This window comes from Dicentrarchus labrax, unplaced genomic scaffold (assembly GCF_905237075.1).
Source record: "Dicentrarchus labrax unplaced genomic scaffold, dlabrax2021, whole genome shotgun sequence".
Taxonomy (NCBI): domain Eukaryota; kingdom Metazoa; phylum Chordata; class Actinopteri; family Moronidae; genus Dicentrarchus; species Dicentrarchus labrax.
The window spans coordinates 14853202-14872342 of NW_026136703.1; the positions used below are offsets into that span (position 1 = coordinate 14853202).

The 19141-nt window shown below is 40.1% G+C and overlaps 2 protein-coding genes across 5 annotated transcripts; one reads left to right on the top strand and one right to left on the bottom strand.

Moving 5' to 3' along the window:
- The first annotated feature begins 903 nt into the window (after positions 1–903).
- Positions 904–2844, top strand: dio3a (iodothyronine deiodinase 3a). The gene has a single exon (XM_051396123.1). It carries the CDS (start codon positions 1509–1511, stop codon positions 2292–2294), a length of 786 nt encoding a protein of 261 aa, XP_051252083.1. The 5' UTR covers positions 904–1508; the 3' UTR covers positions 2295–2844.
- A 5071-nt stretch (positions 2845–7915) lies between these two features.
- Positions 7916–17791, bottom strand: LOC127361366 (protein delta homolog 1). Of its 4 annotated transcripts, none has more exons than XM_051395931.1 (7): positions 17606–17791; positions 17458–17470; positions 17066–17146; positions 16767–16830; positions 16126–16256; positions 15182–15323; positions 7916–10558 (listed from the first exon to the last, which is right to left on the bottom strand). In XM_051395931.1, the coding sequence occupies exons 3-7, from the start codon at positions 17115–17117 to the stop codon at positions 9769–9771; spliced, it is 1179 nt and encodes a 392-aa protein (XP_051251891.1). In that variant the 5' UTR covers positions 17118–17146; positions 17458–17470; positions 17606–17791; the 3' UTR covers positions 7916–9768. The 4 variants fall into 4 exon arrangements, with proteins under 4 accessions (XP_051251891.1, XP_051251892.1, XP_051251894.1 ...); XM_051395932.1 differs by having other exon boundaries at positions 17458–17473; XM_051395934.1 differs by lacking the exon at positions 17458–17470.
- Positions 17792–19141: the final 1350 nt, after the last annotated feature.

A 19141-nucleotide genomic window follows, 5' to 3' on the forward strand; every position in this document is an offset into this window, starting at 1 on the left:
ACCAACCATCTGCTTGCTGTGTATTTCCTCGTGACAATTTATTATGGTGCCGCCAATTGAAAAACTTTGTGGTCCAGACCTCATTACTCCAGATCATGTGTCAGTTGTCCTGTCTGTTGAGGCACTGGGTTTTGCTCTGAGTTGGCCAATGTGCTGAGATTTCCTCTTCCATAACTCCTGTTGTAACTCTATGAGAAAAGACAAGCCGACTATGTCCTTCTCTTTTCTCTGTCAGACAACCTTTACAATGATTTAAGAATCTAAGCCAATATGACAGTCAATTAACATAGTTTATTTGGCTTAAGCAGGCTCTGTAGTGGATTTTTATCATTTAAGAAAACTGAAACCCCCTAACCCTTATGTGATTAACCATCACATGAAACTGCCCTCCTTTAAGTCTAATGGCAGACACTAAAACAGTCGATACGCCATGGAATAACCCAGCAAACTTGTATTAGTCATCCACCAGAAAGTGGTTGTTTAAAGAGGACAGCTTTTCAAACACCTTGCAAGCAACAAACAGAGACTGTTTTCAACAGTCTTTAAAGTTTTATGAGCCTTCAGAAATCAGCCAGGACACATTTAAAATGATCCTGGCCCTCTTTAAATAAATAAATCCTGGAGATTTCTAACCACAGACGAAGAATACCTTATGTTTCTTTGGACCTCACAAACACAATTGAAGTTACTTCAGATTCTGAATAATATCCTGAGGTGTTTGAGTGCTATATGAGTCATGGTGCTTCAGGCTGATGTCCCAACACCCTGACAGACCCTGAGGAAGCTTGGTGTGTGTTTGTGTTTTCATACTTTTTGTATTTAAGATATCTGACTTCATCTGTATTGATCATTTTCACAGATTTAAATATCAGAAATAAATTAAAATTATTTTTCATGTGGCATAAATCCATACATCCTGTCCATCTCTGAATCTTACCTTAAATCATTTAGTTTAAATGTGAGTGTATAAATCTCATGTGAATACAACTTCTAATGTTTCATTTGAAACAAATGGTCCTCTATTGGTGACCGGATCAGCTGAGGACAGTGTAGTAGCCTGGTTATACAAGCCAGCCCTTTTAAGTGGAGTATGTCAACATCTTCTGAAATGTGCTAATACAGCCCTTGACATTCCAGTAAGTCTGCAGCAGCACCTTTAGGCAGTTAGCAGATATGATGTGCTAGAAAATCCATACGATTTCACTGATCACACAGCATGAGGACCGTTAAATGTAACAGCCAGAAGAATACGACCGACTCTATCCAAATAACGCACTGCTGTACTGCACCCTGTCCTGCACCCTTAGCATTTGGCTGTGACTCAAAGCTGTGGAGTTGACAGAAGGTAATCCCCACCATGTGAGGCCTCGGCCCCAGTTTGGAGGCGGGGTGTGATTCATTCAAATCTGCCGGTGCTATAAAAAGAGGGGAAGTTGCAAGTAACCCAACTTCAACCCACAAGATCGTGGCACAGCTCAAAACCATTCGGGTTGTTATTCTAAGTGATAATGAATACTATTAAAGCTATTAAAAATGCAATAGTCTGTCTTGTCTTGCTGCCCCGTTTTCTGATGGCAGCGGTCATGTTCTGGCTGCTTGACTTTCTATGCATAAGGAAAAGGGTTTTCTTCAGGACGAAGGAGCAGGAGGGCGATGTCATCGATCCTCCTCTGTGCATATCGGACTCAAATCGTCTCTTCAGCCTGGAGTCCCTCAAGGCAGTGTGGCACGGCCATAAACTGGACTTTCTAAAAGCAGCGCATCTCGGACATGGAGCGCCAAACACCGAAGTTGTACAGCTGGAGGATCAGCGGCGCAGCCGCATCCTCGATTACGCAAAAGACAAGAGACCGCTCATCCTCAACTTCGGCAGCTGCACCTGACCGCCGTTTATGGCGCGTCTGAAGGCTTTCCAGGGAGTCGTGCAGCAGAACGCAGATATAGCAGACTCTGTAGTAGTGTACATCGAGGAAGCGCACCCCTCCGACGGCTGGATGAGCACTGACGCGCCCTATCAGATCCCCAAACACCGGTGTCTGGAGGACCGGCTGAACGCTGCGCAGCTGATGCATCTGGAGGTACCCGGCTGCATGGTCGTGGTTGACAGCATGGAAAACTCCTCCAACGCTGCGTACGGAGCTTATTTCGACAGACTTTATATACTGCAGGAGGGAAAGATTGTTTACCAGGGTGGCAGAGGACCTGAGGGGTATCGGATCACAGAGCTCAGAGACTGGCTGGATCAATACAGAGAAAGGCTGGAAAAATCCAATAATCTAGTTATCCATGTGTAGATTAATTCTCATCTTTTTAGAGCTGCTATGACAAAAACAAAAATGCTGCAGATTTTTCAGTATTATAACTCCATTTAGATAGATTTTCTCCCTCAATAGTGTTTTAAGTGTATTTATTTTTTATATGGTTGGATCAAAGTAATTTGTTCAACATTGTAGGATGTACTACAGTAGGCTCCTTCGTGTCATATTGGACATCTATACATCCTGTTAGGATCCATCCACAAACAGGTTAGTTTGTTTGGACCTTGTTTGTTTGTGAACAAAAGTATTTTGTGTGTCAAAAGTTTTGGTTTTATTTCCTCTCCTCCTGTAAATGCGTCTGTAATGAGTCAGTCAGGACCTTGAGATGTGCGCATCACTGTGTTCGTCAGTATTGTTGTGAAGTTCGGTTTTTAAACGGACTGAATCCAGAGAACCGAGACTGATGTTTTTCATACTGGAGATCATGGTGAAGGTGCCACTCTCTACCCTGCATGGCGCTACTCTTTTTGTAAATATCGTTCCGTTTTATGGATATATTTTTCATACAATAAAATGTTTTGATCTACTCCATTGCAAGCCCTATTTAATTAATATATAATTGTGTAAGTTGCATTGTTGTTTGCATGTGAGGTGAGGAGCTGGTACGTTCTTCTTTTTCTGTTTGCAATAACAGCATGCTGTGTATAGATTTTACAGTAATTTCATCTCTTACAGTAAGAAGACAAAAGGATGAATGTTCAATTTCCTGCACAATAAAGCACAACAGGCCTCTCATGGATTCCTCTAGAAATCTCCTTTCTGAAGTGCATTCCCTGAAATTGGTGTGGAGAAGCAGGAAACATGAAATCAGTTAAGAAATGATAAGATTTCCCAAAATCTCCAAAAAGAAAAGTCTTTAAAAACAATTATTTGCATTATTTTAATGCATATTCTCCATTAAAACTGACTTATTCTCAAAGTGAAGAGCAAGAAAAATCTTCAAACGTATTTTTCCAAGAGCATTTTCTAATGTTGGCTTATTGTTTTAAATTCAACTTTTTTCTCAACTTAAACAAATATTTAATTTTCACACAGTAAATGCTTGTTCTTTTTTTAAGTGCCCTGCAATCAGGATGTCTGATTAGTGGTCAGACACTTTTAAAACCGTAAAGATAGTGATTGGGACTGTGGCGAAAAAACCACAGCCCCTTCCTAAGCCTTTGACCTCTCACAATTAAATGAGGATAATCACACTTGATCCTATTAATGCTGAGTGATATATCCGCCTATAAGGGTCTAAACACACAAATGTTTTCAGGGTTTAGCACACCGATCCCAGAGCAAAAAAACAGTGTTAGGAGTAAAGGCTGTAAAGAATTCCCCTGGATAACACACTTGCATACTGAAATATCTAACTCTCTGCAGTGATTTAGTACTGAATTATTGAGCCTTCAGCATCAACATACACTGAATACCATGAAAATCACGATGTAAAAAAAAGTACGCTTTTATTAGTTTTCCTGGAAAAGAATTTCATTGAGCTTTGTAGTCTTTGTACACCATCTAAAAGCGAAGGAAAATCCCTTCAGAAGCTTCAGATATGAGTCACGACGCGCTGAAGACACAACAGGGGGCATTGCCTCAGACAAAGATGACACTGGAAACTAGATAATAACACTAACACAACCTGTATATGGCACAACATCTTGCCAGATGCTTTGATTCCCTGTGTCTCCAGCTTTCACAATGCCATTATTCATGGTCAACTCTGGGACATAAAGCTGCTTCCTCCAGCAAGGAGGGAAAGTCACAACTAGGACATAAATCACTGTAGACACATCACAACAGGGCCTTAGACACTCAAATGTAGTGACAAAACAAGGATGCTCATTGTTTAAGTGTAATTTTACCAGAAAACAGTGCTTATGAATCACAGCTTTGAAACTAATTTGAGTCGGCTTGCCTTCTGTAGCTATCACTTGATGTTTGAAATTAGCGTTTGTTATAAAGTTGACAGAAATGAGAGAAAGCTTTTGTTATACGTCCGGAAAAAAGGATCTGTTTTTTCTTCCCATCTAAGACGTCCCAGTAAAATAGATCATGTCCTTAAAGTTTTTAGGCCCTGGCCATCCGTACTCTGTGTGGTGTCAGAGTTAGAGATCTCAGCTTCACATGCTCACTCCCTATTTATCCTTCACATATTGTGTCCACATATGAGAAGATAATGTCGTTGAGCAACAGCGCATAGCGCTATGACTTTGACACATTTAGTTTGCAGGAACAAGTCAACAACTTCTTTGGTACGTTTGTCAGAGATGTAGACATTTACACTACGTGAAACTCTAAAACAGTGGTTCCCAACCTGGGTGAGGATGAATCTGAGGGGGTCTCAAGACTAGAGCTGAAACAAATTCATTAAATACCAGATATTTGCTGGGTCTGGCTTCTCAAATATGAGGATTTGCAACTTTTCTATTTGTTATGTTTTAAGGGGTAAATGTCTTTGATTTTGGACTGGTCAAAGAAAACCAGCAATGTGAAGACATAACCTTGGAAACTGGGAAACTGTGATGGGCATTTACCTATTTTCTATACTCTTTAATGAATAGATTGATAAACCATTAAGGATAGGAAAACAGAAAAAGATTATGCTACACTTAATTCTTTTGTTTGTATAATCTTTTTTTGTAAATTCATAGATAATTTGACCTCTTCACGCCTCTAAATATCAGAATAAAGAAAAGAAATCACCTTGGTTGAACTGTTCATAGAAGATAGACATGCAGTAAGCGATGGGTCACAAGCCAAAAATGTTTGGAGCCACAGTCATAGAGAAGAGAACAAGTCCAGCGGCATTAGAAAATATTTAGCTGGTCTGACTGCAGGGGTTTTACAGTGACTTTACTGCTCATCTGGAACGCATTTAACACACAAACATGCAGTATCCATGTGGTGCTGAGGGCCAGGGGGTTAGGGGGTAGGGGTACCTGCCTAAATGAAATATGACTTGAAGTGTATCCAGTATGCATCCCTGAAAAGAAACCCCTACTGGAATTCTTTGAATCTGATTTTGGATTCTTTCCATATGTGATTTTCCATGGATGTTGAGTTTCATCTGTCAAAGGAGAGGCGGACGGGAACAAAGGGTTAAGGGTCTCAGGCTTGGGGAGGGGGCAGGGGGAACTTAACTTTTGCTGCTCTGTTTTATGACTCGGAGGAAGCAGAACGGGTCTGCTGAGGTGGATTTTTTTTGGCCTCTCTGGTCAGCTTTGAAGGTGAGGGCCCCTCTCTCCCCACGGTCATAACTCCACATGGTAATGTCTGGTGGTGGGGAGCTGGGGGCCCCAGCACACAAAAAAGGTTTCAGTTGGGATTCAGGTTTAAAGTGTTAACATTTAACCATGCTTTAAATGATCTTCTTTATACTCTCAAGCCTCTTTCAGGAATACAGACAATGTTACAGAACCAGGGCTGTTATGCATTAACGTTTATTCGGGAGCTTTTATTGGAGTCTTGGTTACAGCATTATCACAAGAATTGACTGGATTAACCGTGGTAAGAGGCGTTTAGTGCCAAGTTACAGCAACTAGAAAAGATTGTAATCCATATGCAGTCCATGCTGATTAACATTCAGTTTAACATTTAAAGTCTTTTTACTTATGTACCTGCTACCAGATATTACGATCGATTGGACTGTCAGAGATTTTTAAGGCTAGTTTTTGTAGGTCAGGGACACGCAGTAACACAGCAGGAGTCTCTGAGACATTTTCCAATAAAGTCAAGTCTGGAGTGAGAAATGGTTGGATCTAGTGCAGAAAAAACCCCACACAAATCGTCACTTAAATGGTGAACTGAAATAGCGACAATGTGGAAAATTATGTGTTATGTGGAACAAGCAGCACTCATCTTTGACTCCTATAATGGTCTTTATTGCTGTTCAAAAGACCAGTGAAATGGAAACCAGGAAACATCAGCTGTTCATTGTCTCACTGTTACAGTGATATATTGTTGTTTTTTGTTTTTGATTAGGATATTGGTATAAAATGACACTAAATAGAGATGTTAAATTCAACAATCCTGAAACCAGAGTTCAGAAATTGTATACATAGATTATTGAACTTTGAAGTGTTCCAAATATGTAAAAACAGTAGATTACTCATAATTAACATGTAGAAACAAAATGCAGTTTTCAGTGCAGCGAAATGCACCACTAGCTACATTTAGCCTTTCTCTTTCTCCTTTTAGACGGATGACACCTTGTGGTCGTACTCTGACACTACATTCTTTTTTTCAGACATTTCTAGGAGATTCACAAGCTCTCAAAATGTAATCCTGAAACACACTGAGCAAAAAAAAAAACTAGTTCTGCACTGCTCTCTGTAGGTTGAAAAAAGCAATGATGTGAAATCGAAACGGCTGACTCTTACTTATGCTGACTTCTAGAAATTCTATACTCATTTCATCATTGCTTTCCTGGTTCAGTAGAGTCCCCGTTTAATACATATCTGTCCACACAGGAATCCTGGTTAAGGCAAAGCCAACATCCTCAACATCAGACCTGATTTTTGCCAGGTGAAATGTAGTTGTGTGACATAAAGCAGGCAGGACAGGAAATGTCATTCACTTCTGTCCCTGCTCTTGCACTCACTTCAGTGTTCCTTCTCTGCTGCTTTTATTATTTCACCTTGTAGTTGTATAAACAGTATTTCTTGAATGAGAGGTCAGACCCCTCTCTTAAACTGGTCGGACATTGGAGGGTCTTATCAAGTCCTGTTTCAAGGTTAAATCAGCTTGAATTCTGCGCAGAGCATAAGCACAAATATGCCACACCCTGTTCATTATAGAAATCACTGGGTGGAGAAATCCTGTCTGACCGAGTCTTTCTCATTCTTATTAGTACATACTGTGGTTTAGTGACAGTGTGATTCCCAGCAGAGCTGCACCCAACTTTCACCTGAGTAGACGTCTAATCAGCCAGAGTAATTTAAACTTGTGGGAGCGTACAGAGAACATTATGTGATTTTGGTGAACCATACAAACTGGTGTCGGATTAAAAGTTCTGTATGGTGTTTTTTTTCTAGATTCAGAAACTTTTTTTGCACCTTTTTAAGATATAATTCATGTTTCCCTTATACTATTGTTTTATTTCTATTGAAAAATATAATGAAACAGCAGGCTTTAGGGAAAGATAGAGCTACCTAACCTTTCTTTCTCAGTTGTATTGTTTCCAATGAGATATTGCTTACGGCAGAGTGCTGCAGCTTCAGTTCTGGTGATGCAGATAGCTTGCACCACAGGGTGGAGACAGAGCACTATCTAAGACTGTCGGAACATTTGGGACAGTGGAGGGTTGCTGACAGAGTCACTGTTATCATTCAGTTGATAATCAGCGAGTTGGCCCTCGGGAGAAACGTATTAAGCATCACAGAGCAGGAGAGCAGATGTTCCACTGATTTCCGAACAGGTAGGTGGTGATGCATACAGCATGTGCATCGGTGTGATTTCACACTGGGAAACATCTGACGTGTAAGCCTTGCCAAGCATCTGATCTTGTCTTAACCTGCTTGTTGTGTCAAAACAACTGCAGCTCAAATATATAAACTCAATATGAATCTAGTGATTTTTAAGCCCTGAACAAGATAAAACATACAAAATAGTATTTTTTATATTTTATTAAAAGCAATAAGCAGACAAAACATTATCTGTTACAAGGTAAAATAGCAAATAATCCCACACTGGAACAAATATATAAGTACTGCACGATTGCAATCACTGCCCCCCTAGAAATGCCACTTGTAAATCCTAATGCACAATGTAATACACAACCTGTTATGTTACAAGCCCAAGATATCCATCCTATCACAGAACTGTGATGAACACAAGTAAAGTTTATTTCACAGAGCAGGGTCACAAAGTTCTTCCTAAGTGTTAAATTGTTATAAATAAAACCATAAAAACAGTAAAAGGAATCAAACAATAAATCATAAGTAAACAACCACGTTAACAGAATCTCTTTACAGGCTGAATGGGGGCTGAAGGGGACTTTGGTAGAGGAAAAATCTCTAACTCTAAAACCACAATGATCTTCATGTCAGCAGTTGATACATTTGAATATTTTACATGCAATATGTTCCATATAGTTAACTCTATCTTTACTGTTTTTCTTCTTCTGTTTGAAGTGGGTGGCCATCTCATGCATGATAAGACAAACCAGTAACATTTAACAGATGTCAGAGTATTGATTTCTGGGCTCGGCTGTGCGCCATGGTGCATGACCTGCAAAATTTCAACACGGGCAGTGAGAAGCAATGTTGGAAAAGCTAAGAAAATCTCTAAGAGACTGCAAATGAAACAGATCAATAGGTGAAGGTATAGGGATATTCATAGCATGGATACAAATAAATGATGATGGAAACAGAAAGTGACATTTCTTGGGGAACTGTGAAATAACAGTCTTTGTAACAGAATGTACAGCTACGTATATAACTTTAACATCAACATCTAAAGTGATACATCTGCAGAGAGAACTACTTCCAGGTACACACTGTACAGTAATACCTTGAAGAGTATCAAGCTCTGTAAAGTTATGACCTGCAGGATCTGAGAGTACAGCTGTTTGGGTGTCATGTAGTAATATCATATTACACATTTAACTGCACATACTGTACAAACTCACAATATGTATTTTTACATTAGTTAGAAAATGGCAAATTCACAATATGGTGTACGGAGATCGTTAGCACTGCAACAAACAATTATTTTAATTGTTTATTAACCTGCTGAAGACTTGATCAATTGATCATGGTTTTGGTCAGAATATAGTGAAAAATGCATGATAAAATATCCAACATAATTATTGTCTTATCACAGGAGACAAAGAAAAGCATACTCGCATTTGATTAGCTGAATGTCTAAATTGAAAAATTACTGTAACGGTAAAGCTATTATCAAAATAGTTGCTGATTAATTTTCTCTCAGTCAACGTATAGATTAATCATTGCAGCTCAAGTCGTGGTTATAAAATCTGAGTATAATTCATTAACAAATAAAAAATCAATGGTACGAATATTTACTTAAATTACAAATACTGAGAGGAAAGTGGTCTGGGTTTTATGTGCTCTGTTCTCCTTTTGTAATATTAATCCCATTACTGTATTTCATATCAACGTGTAACTAAGCAGATGAACCACGGTTGTGAAGTCAAAAATGGCCTTAAAAAATACAACACAATGACATCTTTTTACCAGCCATTAAGGTGCTATCTGGAAAAATTACAATTTCATAAATTTTGAATGGATAGTTTTTTAACAGTAAGTACATTTACAATCCAGTGTCATGGTGTGCACTTAGACCAGTAGAGTATACATTCAGATACATTCCAGTGTTGTCCAGTATCTCTCACTTTATTAACACAACTGTACAACAGTCATAGTATTTGCTTCTTGCTATTTTTAGACATTCATATTAAACTCCTTCTACGGGGAGAGGGGAAGAGGCAGAGACAATTTAATCAGATGGAGGTGTAGTGTCTCCCAAAGCTGGTGAGTCTAATCTTCTCCGGCAGGATGATGTTTACTGAGTGCTCTGGCTCTTCCTGGCTCGCGCCGCCGGCTTCTCTCAGCAGGTGTTCCCTTTGCTGCCGAACAAGCTGGCTGTACTTGGCATTAGCCACCCACGTCTCACAGCGGCCAAAAAACACAATGCCTGTTGTGCCCAGGATGACCAGGCAGGTGAGCAGGGCCAGCATGCCAAAGCAGACAAGTTGACCATGGGTGACGAGGACGCCGGGGGAGTGGACTGTCTCCTTCAGGGTGATCTTGAGCAGGTCTCTCTCGGGCGGTCTAAGAAGCTTGTGGAAGGTGTGAGCAGGGAGGGAGTAGTGCTGCGGAGTGAGCGCAAACACCCTGTGGTCCACAGGCCTGGCACTGACCGGCTTGGACTTGGCCTTCGGCCTGTGCTGCAGGGAACATGTGGGACCTGTAAACCATTTCTGGCAAATGCACTGGAAGGTTCCATCAGGTTGACCAACACACGTGCCCCTGTTGGCGCAGGGCCTGCCGGCGCAGGGCGAGAGGCTGGTGGTGTCATTACAAGTGAAACCAGTGAAGCCATGCGGACAGACACATGTGAAGGCCAGGCCGTGGTTTGTACAGTTGCCACCGTTGAGGCAGGGGTTAGGCTGGCAGCTGTCAACGCTGATCTCACAGTAGTCTCCAGAAAATCCAGGGGGACATAAACAGGAAGAGTAAGCTGCTGAGCCATCGGCATCCGTACATGTGCCTCCATTCTGACAAGGAGAGCTGAAGGGCAGAGAAACACAATGTGAATATACAGCAGGGGGTAATGAGGCTTCCTATCTAATGCACAGCTTTACTACAGCAGATCTTCTCCTGTGGTTATAAAGCAGCCTTCGGTGATGCAGCCATCAAATGGGTCCAGTCCTATTTTACAGGTAGATTTTATTAGGTGGATGTTAAAAGGATGCCCTTCTAGGCCTATTATAAAGTCCATAATTTTCCCCAGGTGAGTGTCCTGAGGTTATTGTTTTTTTTAATTTTTTTTTATTATATGTTAAAACCTGGCCGTTTCTGTGATATATTCTTCATTTTTCATCTTTTCTGTGCTGCGTTGATGACATCTCATTAAGCTTTACAAACAGAATTTGTTGCTGTCTAGTAAAAAGCATGTATCTCTAAATTTGGTAATTTTTCTGAAAAAACAAAAGGTCAAATGAAGTCAGGAACGTTTTTAGCTCATGAAAAATTTGGACAAATTGCCGAGCAGCATCATTTTGTCTCTGATAAATGTTCCTTTGATTTAGGCAAAACCGAGGCCAGTGCTCTTAGATGTTAAAATGAAACTAATAATATTCTGCATTATAAGTTAAGGTAGGTCGGACAGTAATTTCACCAAAAACTACTGTTTTTGGATTTGTTTTTAGATATCAGCTCTCAAGGGTGGCCATTAAAGCTCTTAACTTGTCAAGACTAAATTCTTTCCCAGGAAAGCTGTCATGCTAGATAGTGCAACTTTAATTTTTACTGGGTTCACTTCAATGCCACTGGTGCCACCATCTGATACAGCAGTTCTCCCCAACTCGTCAAAAGCAAGCTTCAGACTCTTAATTAAATTATTGTTTAAAATTACTTTTCATTTTTCTTTCTTTTTTCATAATTTTGCATCGATAGGAAACTCGTACTAGCCCTATATACTGCTACAGTCCTTGGAAACAGTGATTCTGGATCACTAAAGCAGCAGCAGACTGAGGGGTGATCGACCTAAAATCTGCAACTGTTTAGCATGAGTCGAATATGTAGGTCATGAAGTGAAATGCATAGGTCATGGCCGAGTGTTTGCAGTCTCGTAACGTACAGTCTCATTTTACATGAAAATTTGCCATATTGTTATGAAAAATGCTCAATAAGATGGATGGATGACAGGATGACGGCTTCAGAAGGCTTGTTTTGTCCGAATAACCCCAAAATATTCAGCTGTGTGACATCTTAAGACAAAGAAAAGCAGAAAGTCCTTACAAATGACAAGCTGAAACTCCAAAATGTCACTACAAGAATGACTTAATTAATGTATTCAATCAATTTCTGTTGCTGATTAATTTTATGATGATAAAGTGATCACTCAACTAACTGTTTCAGCTCTAGAATAATATACTTATTAATTTTTGTGATATTGATTTCAGTCATTTCACCCAGCCCTATCGAAAAACAGTGTACAGCTCGTTTTCTGCAAATTTAAAAATCTATATAAGTAACAAAATATAAAAAGAATCTCAGCTTTGCCTTTGCAGTAATGTTCCTCCACCCACATGTGCAGCAGCATATCTGATCAAGGCAGCCATGCTTCACAAATTGTACTGATGAAAACCCGGGATAAAAACAATCAATATCTCTAATAGTAGCTTGTGTAATTACACAAGTTTCTCACATTCTGTCTCTGTGGGTCAAAAGAATAATAGCTCTGGCATACTTTTTAGACATCTCTGGTGTCTCATAGAGGAGCTGATTAATGAAACTTCATGCAGGCCTTTTAATGGAGATGAATTCCCCTGGCATACAAGTGAAGCTCTGCTTGTCTCATTGTAAAAATTATAATAAGAATCAAATGATTTTTCTTTTTTTGAGAGGAGGCGGAGAGCTGTCAATTCACTGACACTGAGCTGTAGGCTATTGAATTTTTTGGTGTGTTCACGTCAATAACAAGGCTGCCCGACGGAGAATGAACATTGTGGTGTTCAGAGTCTGGGGGCTGTGTCAGCTAGCTGTGTCCCCAGAGAGGCTTTCGTATGTATCTGACGAGCAGGGGGAGGTTTCCTCCACAGACCTGTCTGTAATCCAGCAGTGGGAAGGCAGACGCTGAGGCAATTTCTAGAGCTTAAGGACCGATCCACTGTTTTTGTTGTGGACATTTGGTCGCTGTGGAATTTTGCCTGAGAGCAGAAATTCAAGACGTGGTTCTTGTTTTGAATTATTACTTGTTTCAGTGCTCTGTACAACTGCTGTATTCAGAGATTCTTTCACACTTCAACTGTGTGCCATTTCTGGTACTTTTAAGATACTTTGAAGGACATGAACCATGAAGGTGTGTCCTTCAGAACACCTGAAGGCCTGGCTGAACCTCGCCTCGGCTCCCCAAATGAGGACAAAACTAATGATGCGTTCAGGTGTTCCTCACCAACTCAGTCGAACATTTCCAGGAATTTTCCCTCCAGTGGCTTGAATAGTGGTAAATGTTAACAGTGAATGTGGCTCGCTTGGTAAACTTGCATTACATGGTGTTCAATAAGAGCTTCAACATTTTAATTTAACACAGAATGAAGACATGTTGCACAATGTACCCAGTTAATGGTAAACATTGTATTTCCATATAACTGATATAACTGTTTATCTGTGATGCTCTGCTGTAACATAGCCAGGCTCTTAACACAAATAAACTGTTGTTTATGCCTTGCTACCATTGTTTGCATTCTGCAGTGCCTTCTTACAATAATTGGTTTATGTGATATATTTATCAGCACATTCCTAGTAAATAAGTAATTGCAATATGGGAAATGGGAACTGTATCTGAATGTATCATTAAACTATAGCCTAAGGAGCAGGGGATTGTGGGATACTGACAGATGCAAAGTACACACCAGTTGTGTCCTCCAAATACTGGCAGAAGAAGGCAGAATTTCTGGTCACATACTGTATGAAGAAGGTTTTGAAATGTGACAGCCTTGTCGAGCGATTATGATGTACTGAATTTTGAAATGATGACTTCAAAGGATGCAGCCTCTGAATTGGGATGCAGTTTATGATGCTGCCCAGGTGCACGCCACAAGCTACTGCACTGAGGTGTCTACTTGTCAACAAGGGAAGAGCACAATAAACATAGCTGCTGATGTATTTATGACAGGAGGAAGCTGGGGGATCCAATCTCTGAAATTCCTACGTACTACATTAGAGGATTCAGTTTGTTATGAGAGCAAAATGTATGCCTGCAGGACAATTGTGTTTTGGCTATGTTAGCAGATTCACACTCAAAGAAAAGGCTGAAAGTGAATACAGATTACACTTGAATGAATGCATCCAAATGAAGCAACGTGGCTGCAGTTCACATTATCCTTAATTTGACATTGATCAACTTAATTTTTCTTCACCTTGTCTGTATCTCTACTGCCCTTGATATTAAAACATATCAAATTACAATGTGAAAGCAATGTGACTGTGTGAAAGTTGCCGCAGAGGACACCTGAATCTAAATCTCCCTTTTTATGGATTTATCGAGTTTCAGCTCATTTTTTAGCTGTCCGGCCCACAACTTTACTGTTCAAGTTCACGCTCAACTACTCTCAGAGCTTCATTTTCAGTCGAAGCAGGTTGCTGTTCTCAGAGAAAAAGCTGTGAAATCTCACTGAAAACTACCTGCTCAACAGCAAATTGCAGACAGACACAGTAAGCAATTACCCAGTGAACATAATTGAGCATTTAGAAGCTAAATAGCAAGATATTTCCCTGAGGACCTGCCAGAAACCAAAAACTAAAGCTAAAAAAAAAGAGTGAATATTGGACCTGCATTTGCTAATATATCAACTTGAAAATGATGGTCTGTGTTCACAGCTTGTTTCTTTTGCCCACAAGGGGCCAAAAAAAATCTGTTATTGCAGGTTTAAAGTGCAGATGAGAGACAATTTAAAGGAAAAACAAACCTTGTCCCTTGAACCCTGTCCATTCTTCCATATGCTTTCAATTGATTCACATCATTTTTATTTTCATCAAACCATTTAATGACCCCTTGTGTCCTTTATGAATTTGTCATGCCTCTCAACTCATTCATTCACGTTGTTTCTTTCATTTGTCACCTGTCTGTATATATCTCCTTCAGTTCCAACTTACGCCAGGTGCTTGGACCCGATGCAGGTACAGTTTTTTTTCTTTGACTTAATGCAATTTCACAGAGCTACACACCAGAAAAGTCAATCCTCAAAGAAAAAGATGAATTTCCTGCTAGGATTAATGAGCTAGAGCCCCGTTCAAGTAGAGTTTTCCTTCACAAAGTTGGAAACTTGCCAGTTCCTACTTTTTTTTAGCATACTCGTGTTTGTGGAGGGACGATATCAAAGCAAAGCGATTCTGCTTGTCTTACAAATATGCAAACACCGTCTTTCATGTAAGAAGTCACAGCAGCTTAACTGGCTACATTTTGTACAGTAAGGCAAAAACGAACATCCGATATTTTCTCTGCTAACTGACTATCGTTAGAAGCTCCATCCGTTTTGATTGCCTGCCTCGGCCGTACTGAGAGAGCTGACAGACATTGCACTACGTATTGATTATTGCTCCTAATGATAAACAAGGAGATAAGCCTGTAAAGCACTGAAGTATTCCTTTACTTAAAATAGAAGCTCAAACAAAAGGTGCTGGTACCCGTTTGCGAGACAAAGTCCATTCTTCAGGTGGCAGCTTTCACCCGCGTAGCCGTGGGGACAGATGCAGAGGTATCCCCCCTCTCCTGTCTCTATGCAGGTGGCATTACCAGCACAAGGCCTGGATGAGCACAGGCGAGTATCTGTTAAAAAAAACAACAAAACATGCTGTTTTTAGATCTTGTGCACTCTCTCTCTTTCTCTCTCTCTCTCTCTCTCTCTCTTTCTCTCTCTCTCTCTCCCCCTTTCTCTGCCTTTCTGCCCCTCTACTACCCTCCTCCCCAACACACTCCTTTTGTTTCCACTCTCTCACTCGCATTCACACCACAGCATCTTGTCACCGAGAACAAAACTGAGAACATAACCAGCCACGTCACACAGGCAAGCAGCTCATATGCTCCAACAGAACAAGAGATGTACTGTGTGCGCTGATAAGGAGGTCAAACTGAGCCAGAAGCTACAAAAATCTTTCTTCTTTTAATCTTCTCTCTTTGTTTCCCCTTTGCTTGAGCGGCAGCAAGCAATTTTCCTGCAATAATGTTCATTGTAAATACTATAGGAAATAGTAAAAATGTCACTTTTTAGGCCACATTAACATTTAAATTTTCCCAGCTACAGTGCATCACTTTTGAGGTTTTGTGCCTTGCTCAAGAGCACAAAAGCAGCACTTTGTAACGCATAACTCTGCAGTTATTTTGTGGCTTCAGCTTTCATCATTGACCCAGTTTTTTTACATAATCATTTTTTGTGTTAGTCAGATCTTTTCAGCCCATCTAAAAATATCTAAGAATACAGCCAACTCCTGTATATCCTCCAGACGCCAGCTTCATTCGGTGGCAATGTGTCCCTGAGGCTCTGTGACTCACCCTAACCTCTGGTATGTCAGGAGGTGTTGGGTGGCAGATAGAGATACAGAGTGTCTTGGGGGAGCTTAATGAGACTCACCTTGGTCACACAGGCTGCCCACCCAGCCCTCCTCGCAGATACACTGCCATGCCTTCTCACATGTGCCGTGCAGACAGCCGGGGAAGGGCACGCATTGGTCACAGTTCTCTCCTTGCCATCCTGGTTTGCACCTGAAAGAGGGGGTGGGGGGAAGAGAACAGTCCTGAACTATTAATATACCACCCACAGAGCTCTGCAGCCCATGCTCTTGTCCCTATAATGTCCATATGCTTTTTTCCCCCCCTCTGAAAGTTCTGTTTGATTATGCAGTAATTGGTTAAATTCCCTAAATACTCACAGTGATGGAATACAGTCATTTTGGCTCAAGAGTAGCTACAGTAGCATTTGCCAGGAAAATATTATTCAAACTGGGTGTGCTCTGTAACCAAAAGCTTTTGAGCTATGTGTTAGGATAACAATGCTTTTTACTGTTCAAACAAAGGGATGATTTGGCAGTTGATTTAACACAGTACAAGCGCCAAACAAATCTAGAAAAAAAACAAAAAACAGAAGGATCCAGTTGGCTGGATTGCGATTGCTCTCTAGGGGAGGAACAGTCACGGCCCCTGCAATTTATGGAAATAAGGTTGCAAAACCCCAATGGGCATCATCTACACATGAATCTGAGGTCGTTGTAGTACCTGCACTTCCCTGGCTTCTCACAAAACCCATTTTCTGTGTTGCACCCTGCGTTGCATTCCCAACCTTTGAGACAGACAGAAAGGGACAGCAGCGTGTTTGCATCAAAAATAAAAAAAAACATTAAACATTAAGAGCAATAAAATATTCATCCGTTATACTTTTTTTCTAAATTGTGAGTGAGAGTTTTTTTTAATTTTCTGTATTTGTGTATATATATATATATACAAATAGATGGACCCAATCTCTTTGCGTCCCTGTCCCCTGATGTCCCAGTGGACTGATCAAAATCTCAGATTACCTTTGGCGATGCCTGTCACGACCAGAATTAAGACCACCGCCGTGAGATGCATCGTAATGTCGAGCAAGACTCCTCTTTGTCCTGCAAAATATAAAGCGGGTTAAGTCGCAAGAAGAGCTCTCTTTGTGTACAAACGATGTTTTCTTTCCCCCTACAGCTCACATATATCTCATTACTCAAAAGTTAATTTGACGAAAGGAAAACAAACCTTAAATGGAGAATTCAGAGGAATGCTTTACAGATATGGCACATTCTGCATGAAGCTTTATATATATAAAGTATTTTATCATAAGACTTTAAAAATCTAATTACTATAAGGGCATCATCGTTAAAATCACTCCCACTGCAAATCTAAATATCTGTCTCATTATTTTCTTCTTGAACTGACGCACCTGAACCATGCGTCTGCTCCCAGAGGTATCCATTACGCACGAGCAGAAAAAGAGAAAAGCCATATTTCATTTCAAAATCATCACATTTCTCATGTCAATAAACCTCGTTAACTTAAATTATCTTCTGGCATCCGGAAAATTGTCTTACCTATGTCGCACCGGCGCTCTGATTCAAAGTGCCTTCGGTCATATTTGATTGATTTGATTTCACTTTTTTTTTTTTTTTTTTTTTTTAATCCAAGCGTCGAGGTATTGGAAGTGATACTACAGGTGTACTAGTGGTCCGACTGCTGGAAGAGGACTTGGACGTTTAGATGGGACTGCTGCATCGTGCGGCGTCCCAGTGCAACACGCTCCTCCCACCTAAAGAGGGAGAATGTGCTCACCAGTCTGACCCCCCGGGAGAGACACGCTATAGTTGTAGACTTATAGTGTGCATTACGTGCCTGTATTTTTATAAACGCATTAATTAATGTCTTTTGGAAAAGTCTCCATCCAGACCATTACCGCTTCCATTTCTGCTTCCTCTTAATGTTTTTGTCCCTGACTCTTAAACCCACAACCCAATCTACCTTAATGTGAGTCTGCTGTGAGTGAAGGAAGAAGCCTTTTGAAATTAAAAGTAGCAGTAGTACAATGTAAGAGTCTCATATTTAAAAATATAATGAAGTTACTAGCTAAATGTAGCAATACTGCATCAGAGTCACCCCCTTTTAGTGTTACATTATTATATATTATAACATTAGATTATTAGTACTGATGCATGATGTGTAAGCAACATAGCTGGTTGAGGTTGAAGATGATTTTACATAAAGATGATTGAATGTTTTGTATGGAAATCCTCCTAATTTAAAGCAACTAGTCAGTATTGAGTTCAGATAAATGCAGTGCAGCACAACATTCGACGATTAGAAGTATAAAGTAGCAGGGAATGGTAGTACTCAAGGAAAGTACTTCAAAATTGTACTCACAAAAATACACAGTGTCAAACTATCACACCATCAGAGGCTACTTATTTAAAAAATAAAACTAATGAAGGAATTCAGACCCTCATTTTGAATTGATTCAATGACTTCCCCTACACAGTGCCTACCTGTCATACATAATAATGCCCTGTTCTATTCTTAGTCCACTTATTGCTGTCCACAATCTCCCCTCATCCTTCCCAAGGGCAGGGAATGGTATTTTGCTTCCCAGAAAGTATATGGCTTATTGTCTAAGGGCCTAATTATGAGTTCTACTTCCCTCAGACATTATTAAATCAGCAATAAAGCTTTTGAAAATGGTGGTCAAGCAACCATCAGGCAAAATCTACTACTCTCTTTACTGTGCATGTACAAGTATAAGATTCAACCTGTGTCTTGTTCAGGTGAAAGATAACAAAGGTGATTTGTTTCCTTGTTGGGTGTATGATAAATAACAGGATAGATACAACCACATAAATCCAGACATCAGTTTAGTTTTCCAGCTTTTCTCAAAGATTGTTTTTTTTATCTGTCATGTCGAGCAGATATTTTATGGATAAAACAGGTCTGTGAGTTTGCAGACAGTGAAAGCACAGGGGATACATATATGAATGCAAATCAGCAGCAAATCAAAAATTTTTAACTGAACGAAGGCAAAGTGAGCGCAGAGAATCTCCCTTTTCTTCTCACACATAATCAATCTGCATTTGCCAGCGGAA